The 23,325-nt window shown below is 38.0% G+C and overlaps 2 protein-coding genes and 1 non-coding gene across 5 annotated transcripts; 1 reads left to right on the top strand and 2 right to left on the bottom strand.

Annotated features, from left to right (window-relative positions):
• Window positions 1–1,748: 1,748 nt before the first annotated feature.
• Window positions 1,749–3,676, bottom strand: LOC147944857 (uncharacterized). Its single transcript, XM_087512831.1, has one exon. It carries the CDS (start codon window positions 2,760–2,762, stop codon window positions 1,938–1,940), a length of 825 nt encoding a protein of 274 aa, XP_087368957.1. The 5' UTR covers window positions 2,763–3,676; the 3' UTR covers window positions 1,749–1,937.
• Window positions 2,818–2,924, top strand: LOC147944858 (small nucleolar RNA R71). Its single transcript, XR_015558789.1, has one exon. It is a non-coding gene; the product is annotated as a small nucleolar RNA R71 (small nucleolar RNA).
• Window positions 3,677–9,109: 5,433 nt separating the features above from the next.
• Window positions 9,110–10,537, bottom strand: LOC104788065 (uncharacterized). 3 transcript variants are annotated; one of them, XR_015558567.1, is made up of 6 exons: window positions 10,365–10,516; window positions 10,108–10,176; window positions 9,941–10,009; window positions 9,782–9,859; window positions 9,494–9,712; window positions 9,110–9,375 (listed from the first exon to the last, which is right to left on the bottom strand). XR_015558567.1 is itself a non-coding variant. In XM_087452822.1 (6 exons), the coding sequence occupies exons 1-6, from the start codon at window positions 10,387–10,389 to the stop codon at window positions 9,280–9,282; spliced, it is 534 nt and encodes a 177-aa protein (XP_087308948.1). In that variant the 5' UTR covers window positions 10,390–10,516; the 3' UTR covers window positions 9,110–9,279. The 3 variants fall into 3 exon arrangements, 2 of the variants coding, with proteins under 2 accessions (XP_087308948.1, XP_010512048.1); XM_087452822.1 differs by having other exon boundaries at window positions 9,494–9,690; XM_010513746.3 differs by lacking the exon at window positions 10,108–10,176 and having other exon boundaries at window positions 9,494–9,690; window positions 10,365–10,537.
• Window positions 10,538–23,325: the final 12,788 nt, after the last annotated feature.

The following is a 23,325-nucleotide window of genomic DNA, read 5'->3' on the forward strand; positions in this document are numbered from 1 at the left end:
TGATGATAGGAGAAGGTTTGGGTGAAGAAGATGCATACCTTGGCCTTACCTGTGAGTTCTTGGCTGTGGAATGATGAGATTTCAGCTTTACAACTGGTCTAGCACTTGCAGCTAAGGATCCAACGCGAGAATCTGTGGTTGTGGACAAGTCCGAGCCGTCTCTGGAAGGAGTGTCGATCGATGCCATCGTTGCATCGATCGATGCTGAGCTTGCAACTCGGGTTTCTTCAACGATTCTGCAACTAACCTCTGAAATCCGTGTTTCCAGTACAAAAACGTCATCTAACAGCGACTTGTCATGGATCAGAACCTCATCATGGTCTCTAGTACTGATTAGATGATCTCCACTCCAATCTTCAAGCTTAGCAGGATTTTTACTCACTTTCTCAACAGTCTCCATCTCTTTGACATACCCAACAATACTGTCTCCATGAAGCTCAATGATCAGATTGTCATCAGAAACAACCTCCACAGAAAATATCTGACCATCAATAGTTGGAACCCTTCTCAGCTTGTCCATCTCAAAGTTCATAACCAAATCTTCTACATTCAGAGCTATGTGTCCCTTCTTAACATCAATGATGGCACCAGCTGAAGCCAAAAAGAGCGTCCTAAGATGAGAGGATCACTAGGCTCTTGGTCATACTTCAACACCACAAAGTCAGTGGGAATCATGCAATCTCCAATCTTGATTGGAATATCCTCTAAGACACCTTCAGGAATTCTTCTGGATCGATCAGCTAAGATAAGAGATATCTTAGTTGGCTTGAAATCTGTCATCCCAAGTCTCACAGCAACAGAATGTGGCATCAAGTTTATACTAGAACCAAGATCGCAAAGTGAGTGATGAAACCTTCCTGAGGAGATAGAGCAATCTAACACAAAACTTCCAGGATCTAGTAACTTCTCTGCAATCCTACTCTGAATCACTGCACTTACTTCCTTAGAGACAACCACCTCCTGCTTCTTATCCTTCTTCCTCTGTGGAGGCTGCTTTAACAGAATTGAGCTGACATCCTTTGTAAGCAGTGCTCCTTCCTCAGGACTCAAACCATTGGTGACCATCCTCTTAACATACCGCTTAATCCCAGGAGAAAACTTGACTGCATCAACCAAAGGCATTTCAATCATCACCTTGTCCATCATAGCCTTGCATCTAGCTTCCTCAAGCTCCTGCTTGGACCTCCTAGGCTTAGGAAAAGGAACCTTAGGCTTGTACACTCTTTCAGCAACTGGAATCGGAGCTTTTGTAACTCCCTTCTCGGTCTCGACGTTGCATCGGTCGATGCTAGAGTTGCATCGGTTAGTGCTGGGCACGGGACGGGTACCCTTGAATTTTCTCCGACCCTTTACTTGTCCCGACCCTAACGGGTAACAAAAAAAATTTACTCATACTCGACCCTTAAATAACGGGTACCCGGAGAAATGGGTACCCGGTAAAAAATAGTTGACCCTTTACTCGTCCCGACCCTTTATTATTACCCGGAAAACGAGTACCCGATAAAAAAAATGTTAATAATCGCAATAATAATTTTATCTTTTGAAATCCAAAAAATAAAAAATTCATAAATTTATGCAATATATAGTTCCAAAATTATAAAATTACGAATTTTGAAAATAAAAATAATATATTAATTCAGTTAGGCTAAGTTAAACTTAGGTTTTAACTCTAACTCTATAAATTAATAATAAATAATAATAATAATAATACAAAATATTAACGGGTATTTATGGGTCGGGTAGCAAAACGGGTAAAGGGCCGAGTAACGGGACGGGTATTGAAAACTAAACTAATACCCTATACTCGTCCCTTACTCACGGGTAATATAAATATAATATCCTTTACTCGACCCTAAAGCTGCGGGTATCCTTTTTTTTGGGACGGGTACGAGCCAAGTAACGGGTCGAGTACGGGTAACGGGTATTAGTGCCCAGGCCTAGCATCGGTCGATGCTGTCTCGCAAAGTCAACCCTTCTACGACCACGGAGGGTTGCGTCGATCGATGCTTAGCAGCTGCATCGGTCGATGCTGGATCAAGTGACGTATCATCGTCTCCTTCCTTCACCAAAATCGCATTACAAGCATGCTTGGGGTTCTCAGTTCTTCTAGAAAGAAGTTCCTCTTGTCTTTTAACAGACCCAGCAGTCTGAATCACTTGACTTTCTAGCTTCTTGACATAAGTATTTAATGCATCAAACTTCCCAGTCAGTTCATTGTAGACATTATCAATCTTTCCATTGAATGTCACTGTCAACTGCTCTTGTCCTTGAAGAATCTGATCAAGCATGGCCTCCATTCGACTCTCAGAAGTCTGTGGGGGTGGAGACTGATAAGAAGAATTACCATAGGTCCTTGTAAAGCCGGTGTTCTGTTGTTGCTTCTGGTAATCCGGCTTAGGAGTGTAGCTTGAAGAGTTCCCATTGTAAGGTCTGCTGCCCTGCTGGTTGCCAAATTTTTGTGTCTGATATCCAGCTCCATACACAAAATTGACATCTTCTTCTGTAGTCTCTGGCTTTGGCTCAAAAATCTCAACATCTTCAGCAAAATGGACAGACTTCTTTCCAACAAGAAGGTTATGCACTGTATCCAACTTAGCATTCACTGTAGCAAACTGATTTGAATCATTGCCTTCATGTGCTCTTTTCCGCTCTAAGTCTGCATTCTTGGTACTGTTGCTTGATGCTAGCCTTTCTATCAACTTCTCAGCATCATCTGGGTACCTTGTCTTGAAGTTCCCATCACTAGCAGCATCCAAAGCCATCTGATATCTCCAATCAATACCGCTGAAGAAGATACTGATCAACTGTACCTCTGAGAACCCATGATGTGGACAGTCCCTCTGGTATGCTTTGAATCTTACTCAAGCAGCTTTGTAAGATTCAGTAGGACCTTGTCTAAAGGTGGAAAGCTTGATCCTGAGCTCATCAGACATCGCATCATCATAGAAATAGTTCAAGAATGCCACCTTGATGTCATGCCAGGTTGTCAGAGATCCTGGCTTCAGCTGCCTTAGCCAGTGAGAAGCTTCCCCAGCAAGAGAGTAGGGGAAAAGTTTGCAGTAGAGGTAGTCTTCAGTGACTCCATTAGCCTTGATGCTAGTGACAATGTCCTCAAAGTGTTCAATGTGATCTAGAGGCTTCTCATTTGGCAGGTTCTGGAATGGCCTCTGTCCAACAAGAGCGAAGTAGGCAGGCTTCAACTCAAAGTCATTCCTTGGGAATGGAGGAGGGACAATTGCAGAGCGGTTCTCATAAAACAAATATGGTCTGTTGAAGTCCGCAAGAGTCTTGACAAGCTCTCCATTGTCATCCCGTCGCCTCTGAACATTCTCCGCATCAGCTATGGCATTGCATCAATCGATGCCAGCATTGCGTCGATCGATGCCGTCCTGGTTGCGTTGATCGATGCCGACGTTGCGTCGATCGACGCCATCTGCATTCTCACCAACCACGACGAGTTCTTCCTCAATAACTCGCCCATCAGCATCAAGCTTTTGGCCTTGCTCGATGCGCACATGACCCTCTTGATCTCTCAAAACTCCAGCCGCATCAGGTCTCAATATGATTGTATTGGCCATCTTCACTGACTTGGCTGCTTTTGTGTTTTCACGCTCTAGTTGTCCTAACTCTTGGTTTGTAAGCTTAACAACCGGACCAATAGGATTTTTCCTGGTGCTAGGCTTAGGCATGTACCTGAAACACACAAGAGAAAGGAAACAAAAGCGTGTGAGTAAAACAGAAAAATAAAAATCTAGACAAAATCAAAGACTTTAATCTAATGGTGAATCAAAAGAGTCCCCGGCAACGGCGCCAAAATTTGATATGCTCAAATTTAACCCTGAGCTACTCTCTCAAATTAAGAGATCAATTGTAGTACTTAGGGATCGAATCCACAAGAACTCTAGATTCACACAATAGACTTAATAATCTTTTAATTATGCTAAATCAAAATATTAATTTAAAAATAATGCAGAAACAGAATTAAAAGGTGTTGTAAATTCAGGAATTAAAAAACGCTAGGCCTAGGAAAATTCTCAGGAAATCATGGAAAATTAGATCAATTAATTAAACTAGCAGGATTCAACAATTAAGCACCGTTCTTGAACTCTAAACACAATTATAAAATAAATCAGTTCTCACTGCAAATATTATCTAAGTTTAAAACCAGAAAATCCAAATCTCTTTTGCAAAATTATTGGTAATAAATCAGCTTTTAAAAACAGGTTTAGATTGTTCACAAAATTATTAAATCAAATCTCTTTGCAAGAAATAATTTTGCTCATCAAAAGGTTTTATCAAGAAAATCAATTATATTCTCATATCAATTAATAATCCTAAGATCTAAATCCAGATGACTAATCAAAGATCTAGCATTAAGAACAACCTATGATGAAGAACAAGAAAGATAATGAATCCTAAATTAACAGATCTAATAATCCATGAAATCCCTAATGAGAAATCCTAAACCTAACAAGCAGATCTACTCAGACATAATCAATGAAACACAAAACATCTTCTGAATAAATTGCATTAAGAGATTAAAAGAAGTAGAAAAGGAGTTCTGAATCTTCTCTGGAAGGAGTCTTGATTCTTCTCTCCAAAAACTCTCTAAAATCTCTTACAGGGTTTTGCTCTCAAAAATTGCAGGAAAAATAAAGCTTAGGTCTAAACAATGACCCAAAAATCCTATTTATATTCCTAAACACGGCCAGGGACCAATGATGCAAATATGGAAAACTTTGGGGCAGATTTGTAAATCTTCAAAACTTGTGGGAAAACTTACAATTCTGACTTTGGCCTAGCATTGATCGATGCTATCAGTGTGTCGATCGATGCACTCTCTAAATTTCGTCTCCCAACTTTGCAACTCAGCCTCAATGCTTGATTAAGCTCCAAATCCTCCAATTTAGCTCCATTAAGCTCCCATCCATGATAATTCCTATAAAGACTCAAATAGACTCTAAAAACACCAAAAGACTCTATAGATAAGACTTATATCATGGCTAAAAACACCTAAAAACCATGATATATCAATTATTAAATTAAAATTTTTTAACTCTCTCTTACCTCCAATTGTTTTTTGAGAATTTGTATACTCATCATTATATTTAGTTCTTCTGATCCAAAATATAATTATATAAAGATCATTATAGTGTTTTTTTAATTCAAAATTTGTAATTTAACGATTTTCTATATGAAAAACAAACTGATATTCACATTTCTAAAATCTTACTACAAAGAGGAAATCATTAGAATTTAACCTAGCAATACAGCTTAAATTAAGGTGAATATAAAAGAGATTAAAAATTAAATTAATATTTGGAATTTTTAATTGCATTTCATATGATTTTATAGGCAATATATTTAATTGATAATTCAAAAATAATTTTACAATTTAATTATTAAATGTTTTAGGTAAATTTTGAATATCATAGTAATTATGATTTGAATAAATAAAGTGTATTATTGACATTTAGGAATTTTGATTGTTATGTATTTTTAATAAGAATTTCAAAAATACATTTTTTCAATACCAATATTAGAAATACCATTTTAAAAAAAAATTATTAAAAAAAAAATTCTCAGAAAATTCTCATAATTTTATGATTATGAAATAAACTAAAATAAATTAACATATGTAATACAACAACCAACGCATATGCGCGGGATATTACCTAGTAGATTCAAAGAGTAGCAGAGAAACGACAGAAAGTACAACTGAAACATTATGAGAGTGAAAAGTACAACTACGTAAGCTCTTAATTGTAGTTGTGACTTTCATCAGAAGCTCTGTTCAGTGTTACGTGTGACCTTATAACCCCCATAAACTCAGCAAAAATGATTTTGCAATTTAATTATTAAATGTTTTAGGTATTTTGAATATCATAGTAAATTTTTATGATTTGAATAAATAAAGTGTATTATTGACATTTAGGAAATTTGTTTGTTATATATGTATTTTTAATAAGAATTTCAAAAATACATTTTTTGCAATACAAACATTAGAAATATCATTTTTAAAAACTTTATTAAAAAAATTCTATGAAAATTCTCATAATTTTAACATATGTAATACAACAACCTACACATATGCGCCGGATATTACCTAGTAGCATAAAAAAAGAGAAACAAACATAAGGGCATCTCCAACCCACCTCTATATTTGCTTTTTAACTCTATTTTAAAGTAAAATCCACTTCAACCCAACTCTATTTCTACCTCTATAATAGAGATCTCTATTTTTTCCTCTATATATAGAGGAACTCTATTTTTTCCTCTATAATAGAGTTGAACTTTTTTATTTATAAATTGGTCCTTGAACTTTTAACACTTTTATATTTATGATCAAAATAAATAAAATATATATATCAATAGTTTAATAATAATTTAAATCTATATTTAAATAGTTTAATAATAATTTAAATATTTTAATAATAATTTAATTTGTATATTAATAGGATAATTGATTATAAAGTTAAATTTGACTAATTTTAATATTTTGGTTTAAAATTTTTTAAGATTTTCGTATTAAAAATTTTTAAAGGTTTTTGTATAGAAAAATATTTTTAAAATTTGAGACTATTATTTGCAAAAGAAAATTTATATAAAATCTTATTAAATATAAATAACTTAAATATTTTAGTTTTTATTCATGCCATAACATTATTTTTAATACAACAAAGACTAATTATTTAATATTCTGGTAAATTACTTCCGGATCCCCCAATATCCCTAAAAATTTGTCCAATCGAATTATTTAATACAACAAAGACTAATTATTTGATATACAACAAAGACTAATTATTTAATATTTTGGTAATATTTATGAATGTTAAAATTTTAAATAATATCATAATTTTATGAAAGTTTCACAAATACTAAAATAAATGGGTTAGTTTGCAACTTTTATAAGTAAAAGGTATTAACAGTAAAATAAAAAAGGAATCTCTACGGAATATTCTTTTTTAGAGAAAAAAATAGAGGTATCCGTTGGAGCAAAAGTCACCTCTATTATAGAGTTCCTCTATTTTAGAGGTAAAAATAGAGAAAACCATTGGAGATGGTCTAAGTATAATAATTTTATACTGATATCCTTATTTGAGGAAAATAAAATAATTAAGATTTAAGAGCGATATTTATATCATTAACTTTGGCTCTTAATGATAATTAGGTAACAACTCACACTATGTTTTAGTTAATTCGTTTTTTTCTTTATTTTTACTATTATTACTTATAAGTGATTAATATGCAATGAATGAATATTAAAAATAGTAATTTTTATGCAAACAATAATTGATTAGGTGGATGCTGATGTGGAGGAAGGAGAAGTGAGCAAAGTTAACTTTATATATATATATATATATATATATTTATATATTTATATTTACCAGTTGACCAAAATCTATCTCCCCATTTGACCCCGTCCATAATAATATATTATCGATCTAGAATTGAATATTTTTAAAAATTGTCAACATGTAAATCATCATAGGTCTCATTCTAGGATTTACCCCGTGTTGTACCACGAGACAATTATTGTTTTTTAAACCTGAAGTATGTAAGTATCATAATTAACTACATTTCTTTATTATCAAGAATTTTCAATTGTTTATCAATTTAATAATCGATCTTACCATTTTAAAATTCCATACCCAGTGTATGTATATAGATTTAAATTTGTAATTAAAAAGAAAAATTGAAATTAATTTTGTTCAGATATTTTAGGAAAACATGTATTTCCATACCTGATTTTTGCTTATTTCAAAATTTATCTTTATTTTATTTAAACTGTCTTAATTATAATGGCATGAGATATAAATATATCCTAACTCCAAACCTTCTTTACCAAAACTGCTGTAAAAATGTTAATATAAATAAGATTTGTTTTCTCTGTTAATTTCATATTATATTGATGTGAAAAATTTTTAGTTCAAAAAAAAAAAAAAAAAAATTGATGTGAAAAATCATTTTCTCGTACTTTATAATGATGGTTTCTTTTATTCCTATATGAGTCGTTGAGTTTCACTGGCAAATACATTCCATCAAAGTGCCGTTCGAAGATGGATCAGCTCTCAACCAAAGTAAGTGATTGACGTGTATGTTCAAGAACTTGATGAAGTTCGAAAATTAGGGGACACTAAATAAAATAAAACATAGCAATTCATCTAAGATTTAGAGGAATATCAACCCTTAGTCTTATCTTCTCTCTATCATTTTTAATACTTCTATTATTTGCAACGGGAATTTGTTTCTTGAAAATATTATTAGCAAAAAACATCATCAAATTATCACTAATACCAACAAAACACAAATGACAAAACAAAACACCAAAATTATAATAACACAGAATAAATTACAAGCATCAAAATCGCAAACAAAACATTGCAAGTACATAATCACAAGAAAATACAAAACATCAAAATCATAATTCTACATAATTTTTACGCACAAACACATCGTTTAGATTTTAGAACACAGTTCCTTACATAAGCATATATGTCACGCGCACACACACATAAAGAGAAGTCTCAAAACATATTTTCTAACAAAAGCTCACACAAACATAATGCTCAACATATTACTAAAACAGATGTAATATCGAAATTTCACGAATTATTCATTTTCTAGTGGTGACTGCTTCTTCTCTATTTTTTTTGGATTTTTCCTAATTGATTTTGTAATTTTATTTATTAACAATATTATATTGTTAGTTTCTCTATTCATGACTTTCGAATTTTTAGTGTAATAAATCAGTTGTAACTTGTAATTTAACAAATATAGATATAGATGAAATTTCACGAATGTACCTACCTATCTCTCTGTTTTAATTATATACGATTCTTTTGTCTTTTAAGCTGATAGTTAAAAATTAATTTATATAACTATGAATGCGTTATGGCCGAAATCCAATCAATATGTGCCGTATCAAAACAGGCCCACGTAAAAGTCACGACCTAATTTTGGTTTACTGATTTTTTCTACTCTAGCCGAAGCCCAAAACCACTCATAAATACCATATTTCCGAGTAATATTTTCACTGGACTTCTAGGATAAATCTGAAAATATTTGTTTTCTGGTTGGATCATTGAAACCAATGAAAAATTTCGTGTCAAGGCACAAAATAAAGACTTTATTTTAAATCCGAAACATACGATATAATTCATAGACTTGGAGATTAATCATCCAAGAAAAAGCTAGCAAACATCATAAACCAAATAAGAGTGTTGTTTCTTGGTTCATGTTTTATTCGAAAAAAAACACTCATAAAGAAAGACGAACTTAGAAGTTGAAGGAACTCGAATTCCTCCTGCACTCGAACAGCGAATCCATGAAGAAGTGGCATTTTCTTAGATTATTCCCTTCAACATTCAAACACTGCAATATCATCAAGAAATAAAATACATTAAACAAAGAATTTTGTAAATGATCCAACAATTAATTAAGAAAGACTCCATAAAAAAAAGATTATAATGATGGGTTTTGTGAGTCTTACGTCTTGAAATGCATTGTAGCTGATGCCACATGTTTCAGAATAGACCTTGAGTTTTTCGTTATCATCTTCGGCAGAAACAGTAGCAACTTCTTTAACTTTTTCAGCTGGTAATACTATTTCTTGTCTAACGGTACGAGGACCAAAAATGGCTTCAAAAAATCTGTGTCCCATCGCATTTCCAATCCCCCAATGAAAACCTAGTTTCCCCCAAGAAATCAACTAAACGGAAAACAAATAGATCAAATGCACAAGATAATTTACTTTTATTTAATTAATTAAAGACTATACCATCAGCAATGGATGATGACCCAAAGCCTCCAGAGTTCACTTTTTCAGGAGGAGGTGCTTTCTCATCTTCAGTTTTAACTGCACAGAGAGTAAACATTAGAGATCATAATATATAATTTTTTGGTTTTCATCAATGTGACTGAGCAAGTGTTTTTGTACTAGGCTTAGGAGACAACTTCTTAGATGACCACTTAGACCATTTTTTTCCAGTTGAATACGATCTACGTCCTGCAATAACAAGGGTAATCGAATTAATTAAGACAAATAACTAGCTATTAGGATTCAACAGGAATTAGGGTTACGAAGAAATTAGGGTTATGAATTACTTAAGATGAAATAGAACGATTTGAGGAAAGCATATGATGAAAAATTTTCTTTGATTGGTTCTTCTTCTTCTGATAGAAAAAAAAAAGATCCGTTTTCTTTGACTCTCTGTTTTTTAAGCTAGATTAAAAAGCTCAGTTCAATCAAATGCAAAAGAGAGAGGTAAATTTAAACACAAGGGGCTAAGATTCTTATCAAAATGAAGCGAAATTGTATAAAACAGCACACACAAAAAAACGTAGTGAATATGAAGATTTACCACCGAAGCTTGATCTGCGACCCATTGTGAATCTGTAGAAATGATAGGGTTTTTTTGGGAAATGTGGGCTTTTATTATATAGGTGTCTTGTGCTTGACCCCCACGCCCTCAGAATCGGAGATGTTGTTTCATAAATCACGCAATTAAAAATAACCAATAATATCAACTAATCAAGGGATAAGAAAAAGGCTTACATGTTCCTTTTTTTTAATTAAAAAATGCATTATCTTATTATATAAAGTTGAGTTTTGAAAATTAGCAATTAACAAAATTTTGACATGTGTAAAAATTAATATTTAATATGAAAGATTTGAGATTACAATAAAAAACAAAATATTTTGTTTTAAAAAATATTAATAATGTAAAAAGATAATTATCAAAAAATTATCTGAGATTTTAACATGTGTAAAAGTTAATATTTAATACGAAGAATTTGAGATTACAATAAAAAACAAAATATTTTGTTTTAAAAAATATTAATAATGTCAAAAGATAATTATCAAAAAATTATAAAAATAATTATACGGAGGTTATATGTATATATATATATTTCATAAATTTGAAATTATAATATTATTTACTTATTTCTAATTTTAAGTTATTAATTCTATAAAAAATAGAAATGGGATTAAGGAAAATATAAAGTTAATTATTAATTCTAAATTTTGTAAATACTCACTTCTATATAAACAATTAAACATAGATCATCTCATATTTTCCATCTAACAAAATAATTTACTCAAAAATATTATTTTCAACTTTGTTTTATTGGTAAAACTTTTTTAATGTAAAGGTAAGATAAATATGTTGACCCAAAAGAAGATTAATATATGTGTCTCTTTTTCTTATACTGTATTTTAAAATTTAATATAGTATTTTTAGATTGTTTTATTTAATTTATATTTTCACTTTTGAATTATTAGGGATTCATATATTATTGTGCTTATAATTTTCTATTATTTCTATATTTATGTCAACTGAATTTTTTTCTAATTTCTCAGCCTTGATTGGTTGGTCATATACCCTTTTTGTGCAAACATAATTGTTACCATTCATTCAATCCCAAAGGTAGATAAGGAGTAGAAGCTCATCAACCTAATGGTTAGACAAAATAGGCTAATCAAACAAAATCGTACAACAAACATAGATAGATAAATTAAAAAAACATAAATTGTTGTTAATAGATCCATAGGAGTTCGGAGATTGTGACACCCTGGTTTGCGAAGCGTGCTTGAGCTGGAGTAGTTTCAGTATGGATGATCTTTCGGGAACTGATTGTCGGAAATATGCGAGTGAGGACAAAACACAAAAAAAATATCATATGGTGATTTGTAGGGTCTGTAAACAAGTATTTAAAGCCTCTCGGACGTAACAAACCGGCCGTCGGATATGGGTGAGCTAAGAGTATACGTGAGGCCCATTAAGAAATATGAGCCAGGGACCACTAAGGAAAGTGGGCCCGTGGACATAGGTCTCACTAAGCAATGTGGCAGTCGGGCAAAAGCTACATTATGGTGTGTCAAAGACACTTCCCCGAATACATTAGAAAATTTAACATTAGTTACTATTAAAAGATTTTGTGACGTTAGAAAATGATCTTTAGTATCATTGGTGGTCGGAGCAAGCCATTTTGAGTTAGCTAAAAGACGTGAACATGTTTTTTCCACACATGAGGAGGGCAGAGCCGAGGTTCTCTCTATGGTGGAGGAAGTAGGACGCAAGGTTATCTCCCCAAGAGAGGAAGGTGGAGCCAAGGTTTTCATCATGGTGGAGGAGGTTGGACGCAAGGTTCTCTCCATGAGGGAGGAGGGCGGAGCCGAGGTTCTCTCCATAGTTGGTTATACACTATTTTTATTCGAAATGTTTTAGTAATTAAAAAAACTGTGCAAAAGTGAAAGTAAAAAAAATATAATAGTTGGTTTAATGTGTTCATATAGACATTTTCTCGGTGGTGGTAAAAAATATATTTGTAATATACATTATATAGGTGTAAAAAAATACGTTTTTAATGGTAACATACATAAAAGATTTGTAAATATATATAGATCAGTATATTATAATAAAAATAAAACTTATAAATAACATACAACAAATTTTAATATATTTTTGTTAAATTTAATTTTATTTACAAAACTTTAAACTCGCACAACGGGCGGGTCCTTATCTAGTAAAATTTATAATTCTAGGTTTTTCCTAATATTTACTTTTTGTCAGTGTTTTTTTCCTAATCATTTTTATTTAGAGGAGTATTGAAGTTGTATTTTAAATGATTTGATAAGATTTTAATATTTTAGAATTCCAAAAGAATTGAGTGAGTTTTTACAAGATTTGGTCATCTTTTAGAGTTTTTTTTTTTAAAACAAATGTGTGATTCTTTGAGATTCTATTAGTATACTTTGGCTGATTTTAGAATATTTTACAACACAAATATATATTTGTGTGTTCTTAAAAATATAACAACGTTTGCATCTTCTTAAGAACATAACATCTATATATTTTGAAGTACCATAACCAAAATCAGATCAAGAGTCTGGAGCTATGCCTTCAGTTTGTTAACCGGAAATGGAGCATGTCCTCAGTTCGTTAACCAGAAATGGCAGCCTCCCTCTGTATCTGTGAATCATTTTTGATACAAAACGGTAAGATTCTTGACAAGTTAGTACCATTGTAGTCACCAAATTCAACCAACAAACAAAGCACCCTCCACATGACATTCTAAAAACTTCATCCACCTTGTTAGTTGAAACCATTTTAGCAAAAGAAGTAGTTTTAGATCAACTAACACATACTCATACTATGAAGTGTACAACATGTATTAACCAATGACAATTTCATCACAAAATTGTCATGAAGTACTCTTTTGCAGGGACACCGTTATACTCTCGCTCGAGAAGGAGGATGAGATCACCAACAAATTTTTGTGGTTGAAATCGGCATCAGAGACTTCACCGGTGGAGAAGGTGGCTAGTGATCGGAATTGAAAATAAGAATGTTGAGCTCTCCTTTTCTTCCCGTCAGAATTAAAAATGGATGCACTCTACATTGTAATCACTAATTACTTGGCTTAATAGCATAACCCTCATCATTTAGACAAATGAGATCACCTTTCTCTTTATTAGTGATCTCATTTGTCTAAATGAGATCACCTTTCTCTTAATAAAGAGAAAGATGAACACTAATTACTTGGTAGTGTTCTTTTTTCTACGTTGACACCACTATAAGCTTCACATAAGAAGTACAAGCCCTTTGAAATTAAAATATTTTCTTTTTGTAACACCCGCAAACCTATTATTTGAGATTTTGGTGAGGGTGTCGATCGACACCACAGGAGGTGACGATCGACACTAGTTGTAGCCGGTTTGGTCGGTTCGATTTTAATTATCCGGTTGGCGTGGTTGGTTTAGGAAATCCCAAAAATCAAGTTGTAAAAGGGGAAAAACGACCTAGGGTTGTGTTTTGTTGTTGTTTCGCCGTTTTTAGAGAAAAAAAAAAAGAGATAGTTGGTTCTTGAGCTTTTGAGAGAGATTGGTGAGATTCCTTGCTGTTCTTGGGAGATCTAAGGCTGGAAAGGTGCCAGAAGCTTGCTAGGAGTGAGGGAATTCGTTCTTATTAGTCAGAATCTTTCGGCAGAAAGGTGAGTGCATGACCATGGCTAATCTAAGCCTTTGATTCCCTTGTTCTTGCTTGTTGTTGCTTGTTTGTGTGTTTTTCTTGCTGGGATTGGTTGATACAGGTTCATATGGAGGTATAAGGCTTGGGTTTTGAGTATTGGACGATTTGGAGGAGATTTGGGAGCGAGATTCGACTCTCGACTTCGCGCGGATCACAGTTGCAGAGGGAGTGTCGATCGATACCACTTGGTGTCGGTCGACACCAGCAAATTGGGCATCGATCGACACTGTGTGGTAGTGTTGGTCGACACCATTGAGCCAGTGTTGGTCGACACTATGCTGGTGTCGGTCGACACCTCCCTTCCAGCGAGACGATGTTTGATTTCCTGGTTTGTGTGTTTGTTTGTTGCTTGCTTGGAACTTTGAAATCATTGTTGCTTGTGTGTATAGCCCAGTAGATGGGAGGATTACCTCACTGAGTGTTTATCAAATACTCATGCATCTCAATTTGTGTGTGGTGCAGGTAAAGGCAAAGTGTGATCGTGGAATCAAGGCAATGAAGAGGAGGATGTTCTAGGGACTCGATTGGATGTTGTCTGGCATTGTTAGGTCGCTAGAGTTGAGTCCTAGAATGTTGCTTAGGATTCCTGGTTCACTGGTTGATGTTGTTTGGATTATTAGTTTATGATTGGAATTTATACTGGATATTATTTTATTGGTTATTGGTTTATTGGATATTTACTGGTTTGTTTTTCCGCTGTTGATTGTGAATGTGGTTAGGTGACTAGTGGATATGGGACCACTAGTTGTAGTTTATTTATATATATATATATATATTTATCATTTATTATTACAAAAAAAAGGTCGGTCGTTTCATTTTGGTATCAGAGCCCTTACGGTTCTAAGTTTGGGTTCATTAGGTTTCTGTTGTGATGTTTGGGATTGCATGTCTTGATTGATTATGTGAGTTAGTCAATTATGTGTGGCATGGAGTCCTAGAACATCCTCTTCGAGCCGACTGTGTGATTCCACGGTGAGTTTATGTTTCTGTGTTGTATTGGAAATTGTTTGCTTAGCCTTCTGTTCATGGTAGTGCAGATGGTTAGAGAGGATGATGTGGCTGGTCGAGGTCGTAGACGCGGACGTGGTCGTGGTAGGGGCAGAGTCCCAGTGGTTAGTGAGACCGAGGACCAGAGTGTGATAGCTGAGGGTGTTGGCGAGTCGCAGGATGTTCCGGGGGATTCCGTGAGTGTGGCAGGAGGGGGCGGTGTTGATGCTCCAGTGGCCGGTGATGCTAGGGTTCCAGGTGTGGGAGTCCCAGCGGGTGGAGTCCCTGGTACTGACGTTGCGGCTTTGCTAGCAGAGGTGTTAGCGCGGTTACCACCAGCGGTACCGGCGTAGGCTCATGTAGTGCCACCAATGGTGGCGGAGGAGCGGCAGCCAGTGGCTGCGGATGTGGGAGTCCATTCTCGTTATCTCAGCATGCTGACAGAGATGGGCCGTAATCGTACTGAGCAGTTTTCAGGAGGTGTAGATCCTACTGCTGCAGATGCATGGAGGGCGAGTGTGGAACATAACTTCCATACTCTGAGATGCCCTGAGGAGTTTTGGGTGGACATAGGGGTCAATCATTTGGTTGGTGATGCTCAGATATGGTAGAGATCAGTGGCTGCTAGGAGGGTGCAGAGGGAGATGACTTGGGCTGACTTCGTCTTGGAGTTCAACCGCAAGTATTTTCCTAGAGAGGCATTGGACCGGTTGGAGGTGAAGTTCCTTCAATTATCTCAGGGGACGCGGTCAGTGCGGGAGCTGGACTTGGAGTTCAGTCGACTTCTTTGTTATGGAGGTCGGGCTATGGAGCCTGAGGAGGCTCAGATCAGGAGGTTCTTGAGGGCTCTACGTGATGATTTGAGAGTTCACTGTAGAGGGCGGAGTTATGCTACACGTGCAGAGCTGGTTGAGACTGCAGCAGAGATTGAGGAGGATATCCGGGCACAGTTGGTGGCGATAGCTCCAGCAGTTCAGCCTGGTAAGGCTCAGCGGCAGGGTGGTTCCAGCAGGGGCAGTAGGTCTGCACAGGGAACCAAGAGGAGATGGGAGGCTACGCAGAAGCCGAGTGGTGCGAGTTGCTTCGGTTGTGGGAGCAAGGATCACAGGGTTGCTAGTTGTCCCAAGAGGAGTGCTCCGACGACAGGGCCTCGGGTATGTTATCATTGTAGGGAGACAGGGCACATCAGGCATTTTTGTCCCAAGTTGCAGCCGGCAGCAGTGGCAGCGTTGCAGCAGGTGCAGCCTGGAGGTCAGCAGGTGGCACGGATTGAGCAAACGCCACGTGTTTACACGACAGCAGAGACTGGTGGAACCAGTGCCGGGGCGATTACATGTATAATTTCTGGTACTTAAACTTGGTGAATTTTAGTAGGTTCAGAGTATATATGTTTCATGTGATAAAGTGTTAGGTTCTCAACACATGAGGTTTGTGTAGGGACCTTGTTGGTGGGCGGGTTTAAGTCCCATGTTATGTTTGATTCTAGAGCTTCTCATAGCTTCATTATCCTGGAGTGTGCAGAGTGTGCGGGGATCAGCGGGGATCCTAGAGAGCGTGCAGGAGTTTTCAGGGTTGCGGGAGGTGAGTTCCTGAGAGTGATTGGACGAGCTAGAGGAATTGATATTCAGATCGCAGGGGAGTCGTGGCTAGCGGATTTGCTTATCAGTCCAGTGGAGCTATATGATGTTATTCTCGGGATGGATTGGTTGCATCGGCATAGGGTGCATTTGGATTGCCATCGGGGTAGAGTGGAGTTTGAGCGTTCAGGAGGGAAGTTGGTTTTTCAGGGTATTAGACCGACTTCGGGGAGTCTCGTGATCTCAGCCATTCGGGCTGGGAAGATGATCGAGAAGGGCCGTGAGGCTTATCTGGTTACTATATCTATGCCAGAGTCAGTGGGGAAGTCTACGGTTTGCGGTATTCCAGTAGTGGAGGAGTTTGAGGAAGTGTTTCAGTCTTTGCAGGGATTACCACCATCTCGGTCAGATCCTTTTACCATTGAACTGGAACCGGGGACGATGCCATTATCCAAGGCTCCTTACAGGATGGCTCCAGCAGAGATGGCAGAGCTGAAGAAGCAGCTAGAGGATTTATTGAGTAAGGGTTTCATCCGTCCTAGTGTATCACCGTGGGGAGCGCCGGTGTTATTTGTGAAGAAGATGGATGGGAGTTTCAGGTTGTGCATTGATTATCGGGGTTTGAACCGGGTCACTGTGAAGAACAAGTACCCTCTTCCTAGGATCGATGAGTTGTTGGATCAGTTGAGGGGTGCTACTTGGTTCTCTAAGGTAGATCTAGCGTCGGGTTATCATCAGATACCGATAGATGAGGCAGATGTGAGGAAGACTGCTTTCAGGACGAGGTATGGGCGGCGATGCCTTTCGGGCTGACTAACACGCCAGTAGCGTTTATGAGATTGATGAACAGCGTGCTTCAGGAGTTTCTGGATGTGTCTGTCATCATTTTCATCGACGATATCCTGGTTTATTCTAAGAGTCCTGAGGAGCATGCAGTGCATTTGAGGGCAGTTATGGAGAAGCTGCGGGAGCAGAAGTTGTTTGCCAAGTTGAGCAAGTGTAGTTTTTGGCAGCGTGAGATGGGCTTTCTGGGTCACATTGTTTCTGCAGAAGGGGTTTCTGTGGATCCAGAGACGATTTAGGCTATTAGAGATTGGCCTAGGCCGCAGAATGCCACAGAGATCAGGAGTTTCCTTGGATTGGCAGGTTACTACAAGAGATTTGTGCAGGGGTTTGCAAGCAGAGCACGTCCTATGACTAAGTTGACAGGGAAGGATGTTCCTTTTGTATGGTCAGAAAAGTGTGAGGAAGGCTTTGCAAGCCTGAAGGAGATGTTGACTACTGCGCCAGTGTTGGCTTTGCCTGAGCAGGGAGAACCCTATGTGGTTTATACAGATGCATCTAGGGTTGGTTTGGGTTGTGTTCTGATGCAGCATGGGAAGGTGATTGCCTATGCTTCGCGGCAGTTGCGGGTGCATGAAGGCAACTATCCTACTCATGATTTGGAGATGGGTGCTGTAGTTTTTGCTCTGAAGATTTGGAGATCTTATCTTTATGGTGCAAAGGTACAGGTGTTTACAGATCATAATAGCCTGAAGTATATATTCACTCAGCCTGAGCTGAATTTGAGACAGAGGCGGTGGATGGAGCTTGTGGCGGATTATGATTTGGAGATAGCCTATCATCATGGTAAGGCTAACACGGTTGCAGATGCTCTGAGTCGGAAGAGAGTAGCTTCGGCTCAGAAGCAAGAGATGGAGTCTCTGGTAGGGGAGATCAGTGCTTTGAGCTTGTGTGCTGTTTCACAGGAACCGTTGGGTTTGGAAGCAGTAGGTAGAGCAGATCTCCTGAGTAGAGTGCGGTTGGCTCGAGAGAAGGATTTGGGGCTGGTGAATGCCTCTAAGGATGTCGATTCAGAGTATCAGGTCTCAGATAATGGTACTATCTTGATGCACGGTCGGGTTTGTGTGCCCAAGGATGAGGATTTGAGGCAAGAGATTCTGAGAGAGGCTCATGCGAGCAAGTTGTCTATTTATCCAGGAGCGAGTAAGATGTACCGTGACCTCAAGAGGTACTATCATTGGGTCGGATGAAGAAGGATGTAGCTAGTTGGGTTTCGAGGTGTGATGTGTGTCAGCTAGTGAAGGCTGAGCATCAGGTTCCTGGCGGGTTACTGAAGAGTCTACCCATTCCTGAGTGGAAGTGGGATATGATCACTATGGATTTTGTGGTAGGATTGCCAGTGTCACGGACCTTTGATGCTATTTGGGTAATTGTGGACCGGTTGACTAAGTCAGCACATTTTCTGGCCATTAAGAAGATTGATGGAGCATTGGTCTTGGCTAAGAAGTATGTGAGAGAGATAGTCAGATTGCATTGGGTGCCAGCGAGCATCGTGTCTGACAGGGATTCTAAGTTCACTTCGGTGTTCTGGAAGGCATTTCAGGCAGAGATGGGCACTAAGGTGCATATGAGTACAGCTTATCATCCCCAGACATATGGACAGTCTGAGAGGACGATCCAGATGCTGAAGGATTTTCTGAAGATGTGTGTATTGGATTGGGGTGGCCATTGGGCAGATCACCTGAACAGTTATCAGGCGAGTGTTAAGATGGCTCCTTATGAGGCTTTGTATGGGAGACCATGTCGTACACTGTTATGTTGGACTCAGGTGGGGGAGAGGAGCATGTTTGGTGCTAGTTTTGTTCAGGAAACCTCAGAGAAGATTCGGGTTCTCAAGCTGAACATGAAGGAGGCTAGGATAGGCAGAGGAGTTATGCTGATAGGATGAGGAGAGATCTTGAGTTTCAGGTAGGAGACAGAATGTGCCTCAAGATGGCCATGTTGCGGGGTCCGAACAGGTCATTGTCAGAGACTAAGTTGAGTCCGAGGTATATGGGTTGGAGTGATTGAGCGGGTTAGACCAGTGGCATATAGGCTGGAGTTACCTGAGGTGATGCGTTCATTCCATAAGGTTTTCCATGTGTCTATGTTGCGGAAGTGTCTCCGTGAGGGTGAGCAGGTGTTGGCTAAGATTCCTGAGGATCTTCAGCCTAACATGACATTGGTGGCGAGACCAGTGAGGGTTCTCGAGAAGAGGATCAAGGAACTTCGGAAGAAGAAGATTCTTTTGATGAGAGTCCTGTGGGACTGTGATGGTGTTGAGGAGCAGACTTGGTAGCCTGAAGCAAAGATGAAGGCAAGGTTCAATAAGTGGTATGAGAAGCAAGCCGCAACTTGAGCTTGTTTAGCCTGGTTCCATCTGTAATCCGTGGCTGGAGCGGGAAAGGAGTATTCCAGTCCATCTCTCTTGTTACTCGGTCGCATGGGGTGGTTGGTTGTGCGACTCAGTAACAAGATGAGGTGGTGTTCGGGGTACAAAGTTTCCGTGAGGCGGGGTTTTTGGAGGAAAGTTTTCCTGGAATAGGAGTTTCCAAAAATGGAAAGTGCTAAATATGGAAAGTTTTACGGGAGTTAGAATTTGTCCATTTTAGCGGTGGAGAGCCTGGGAGGGGCTTGTGTGTGGCCCTAGTAGCGGACTTTCGAGTCAGTGTGCCCGTGTGTGGCAGTCTTTTTAGACATTGTGTGGCCTTTGTGACAAGCTGTTTAGCCGTGTGTGGCCTTTGTGGTGGGCTGTTTAGCCGTGTGTAGCCTTTGTGGCGAGCTGTTTAGCCAATTGTGTGGCCTTTGTGGCGGGCTGTTTAGCCAGAGTGTCTTTGTGACGGTCCTTCGGGACAGATGGTCTTTGTGACGGTCCTTCGGGACAGATGGTCTTTGTGACGGTCCTTCGGGACAGATGGTCTTTGTGACGGTCCTTCGGGACAGATGGTCTTTGTGACGGGCTGTTTAGCCAGAGTGTCTTTGTGACGGTCCTCTTTAGGATATTTGTTTGGCCTTGGTGGCGGTCCTCTTTAGGACATTTGTTTGGCCTTGGTGGCGGTCCTCTTTAGGACATTTGTTTGGCCTTGGTGGCGGTCCTCTTTAGGACATTTTGTTTGGCCTTGGTGGCGGTCCTCTTTAGGATATTTTGTTTGGCCTTAGTGGCAGCCCTTGTGGCATGTATATGATCCTTGTGTGGTCATGAGGTATTCCAGTGAGGGGATATGTGGCTAGTAGGACATTGAGGTGTTTTACGCGAGCCACGGGAAGGAAACCTGGATAGGGATAAGACTCAGACGTGTTCAGAATCGTTTGCTCGCGACTCTTGGGGGACTCTGGTTCTCCTAGTACTGCCATATTCAGAGACTTTGTGGCTTGGGAGTATGGTTGGTATATCGACTTCGGACGACGGTCCGGAGGCGCGCTGTAGGGTGACGACCCGAGAGACGAGTTTGGATTTTTCCTTATATATTATGGCATGCGGGTTTAGGCCCGATGAGGAGCCAACTTTTGGCATGCAGACTTAGGTCTTATGAGGAGCCAATAAGAACTCAAGGTCTAGGCCTATGAGTAAAGGAAAGTCCAAAAAGTCGAGAGCAAATGACGCCTGAAGCGTGAGTTTATCGCCTAGAGGTGACCTTCTGTAGATCGGTCGGAGGAGTGCGGGCCGTGGAGACGGTTGCACAGGGGTCCTTGGCTGATGATTGTTCGAGATTCGAGGACGAATCTAGATTAGTGGGGGAGAATTGTAACACCCAAAAACCTATTATTTGAGATTTTGGTGAGGGTGTCGATCGACATCACAGGAGGTGTCGATCGACACTAGTTGTAGCCGGTTTGGTCGGTTTGATTTTAATTGTCCAGTTTGCGTGGTTGGTTTAGGAAATCCCAAAAATCAAGTTGTAAAAGGGGGAAAACGACCTAGGGTCGTGTTTTTTTGTTGTTTCGCCGTTTTTAGAGAAAAACAAAAGAGAGAGTTGGTTCTTGAGCTTTTGAGAGAGATTGGTGAGAGCCCTTGCTGTTCTTGGGAGATCTAAGGATGGGAAGGTGCTAGAAACTTGCTAGGAGTGAGGGAATTTGTTCTTATTGGTCAGAATCTTTCTGCAGAGAGGTGAGTGCATGACCATGGCTAATCTAAGCCTTTGATTCCCTTGTTCTTGCTTGTTGTTGCTTGTTTGTGTGTTTTTCCTGCTGGGATTGGTTGATACAGGTTCCTATGGAGGTATAAGGCTTGGGTTTTGAATATTGGACGATTTGGAGGAGATTAGGGAGCGAGATTCGACTCTCGACTTCGCGCGGATCGCAGTTGCAGAGGGAGTGTCGATCGATACCACTTGGTTTCGGTCGACACCAGCAAATTGGGCATCGATCGACACTGTGTGGTAGTGTTGGTCGACACCATTGAGCCAGTGTCGGTCGACACTATGCTGGTGTCGGTCGACACCTCCCTTCCAGCGAGACGATGTTTGATTTCCTGGTTTGTGTGTTTGTTTGTTGCTTGCTTGGAACTTTGGAATCATTGTTGCTTGTGTGTATAGCCCAGTAGATGGGAGGATTGCCTCACTGAGTGTTTATCAAATACTCATGCATCTCAATTTGTGTTTGTGGTGCAGGTAAAAGCAAAGTGTGATCGTGGAATCAAGGCAATGAAGAGGAGGATGTTCTAGGGACTCGATTGGATGTTGTCTGGCATTGTTAGGTTGCTAAAGTTGAGTCCTAGAATGTTGCTTAGGATTGCTGGTTCACTGGTTGATATTGTTTGGATTATTAGTTTATGATTGGAATTTATACTGGATATTATTTTATTGGTTATTGGTTTATTGGATATTTACTAGTTTGTTTTTCCACTGTTGATTGTGAATGTGCTTAGGTGGCTAGTGGGTATGGGACCACTAGTTGTAGTTTATTTATATATATATTTATTATTTCTTATTAAAAAAAAAAAGGTCGGTCGTTCCACTTTTAATCTGTTGAGAGTGTTGCAAGCAGATGAACCGATCGATTTGTTCATCTTGCCAAGTATAGAGAAACTGTTTCATTACCAAAGTTTTCCCTTATCTCTCTATCTAATCAACTAGTTTTTCATCTCAAATCGTTGAGATCACGTCTTGCGTTTGAGAGCTTCAACGACAGTGAGACAGGTGGAAGACACATTTATCACAGTAAGAAAGTTGCAGCAATCGATCCTTCTCTCTCAATTCTGATTTCCCAGGAAAATATCTGTTGATTGAAGAAAGTTGGACTTTATTAAAAAAAAAAAAAGTTGCAGTTCATCTTTTGTAGTTTTATCGTACATCTTTTTTTTTTCCTCTGAAATCTTTCAAAATTATACCTCTATAGGTATGTTTTTACCAGTGTTTAAGAAAGCACTAGGCGGTATGTGGGCGGTGACCCAGTGCCTATTGCCTAGCGCATAGAATGCCTAGTCGGGATTTAAGCGTTTTTAGGCTGTTTACGCATTTACAATACAAAACATTATATATATGATATTATATATAAAATTATGTAAAAATATATGTTAAAAAAATAGATAATAATAAATCATAAACTAAAATTAGAAAAAGTATATTTTTTTAATTTAGATTAATAACATATGAACATTTACAAATATGAATATGAATATAAAACTTAAAATTTTAAATATATGTAGTTAAAAATATATATATATATATATATATATATATATATTAAAATAATATTATGTGATTTTAGGCGGTTTAAGCGGTTGTCTAGGTGTCTGCTGAGCGCCTAGCGCCTAGCGCCTAGACCGCTTTCTTGAACACAGGTTTTTACTAGTCATATTTTTTAACTAAAAAACAAAGAAAAAATCTTCTAGAATTATTCAAAGTAGCATTTTAAAAAAAGTTGTGATATATTGAATAACAATAGATTTTGAGTAATTAAGT

Source organism: Camelina sativa, chromosome 5 (genome assembly GCF_030686135.1).
Source record: "Camelina sativa cultivar CO46 ecotype springtype chromosome 5, ASM3068613v1".
NCBI lineage: Eukaryota > Viridiplantae > Streptophyta > Magnoliopsida > Brassicales > Brassicaceae > Camelina > Camelina sativa.

Bases quoted from the DNA above. Each gene is read 5' to 3' on its own strand.
- LOC147944857 (XM_087512831.1), bottom strand. From the start codon at position 2,762: ATGGCTTTGGATGCTGCTAGTGATGGGAACTTCAAGACAAGGTACCCA.
- LOC104788065 (XM_087452822.1), bottom strand. From the start codon at position 10,389: ATGGGTCGCAGATCAAGCTTCGGTG. The intron at 9,860-9,940 runs GTACAAAAACAC...CTCTCTGTGCAG, and splicing joins GAAGTTGTCTCCTAAGCCTA to TTAAAACTGAAGATGAGAAA. The intron at 9,691-9,781 runs GTATAGTCTTTA...GGGGGAAACTAG, and splicing joins GTCATCATCCATTGCTGATG to GTTTTCATTGGGGGATTGGA.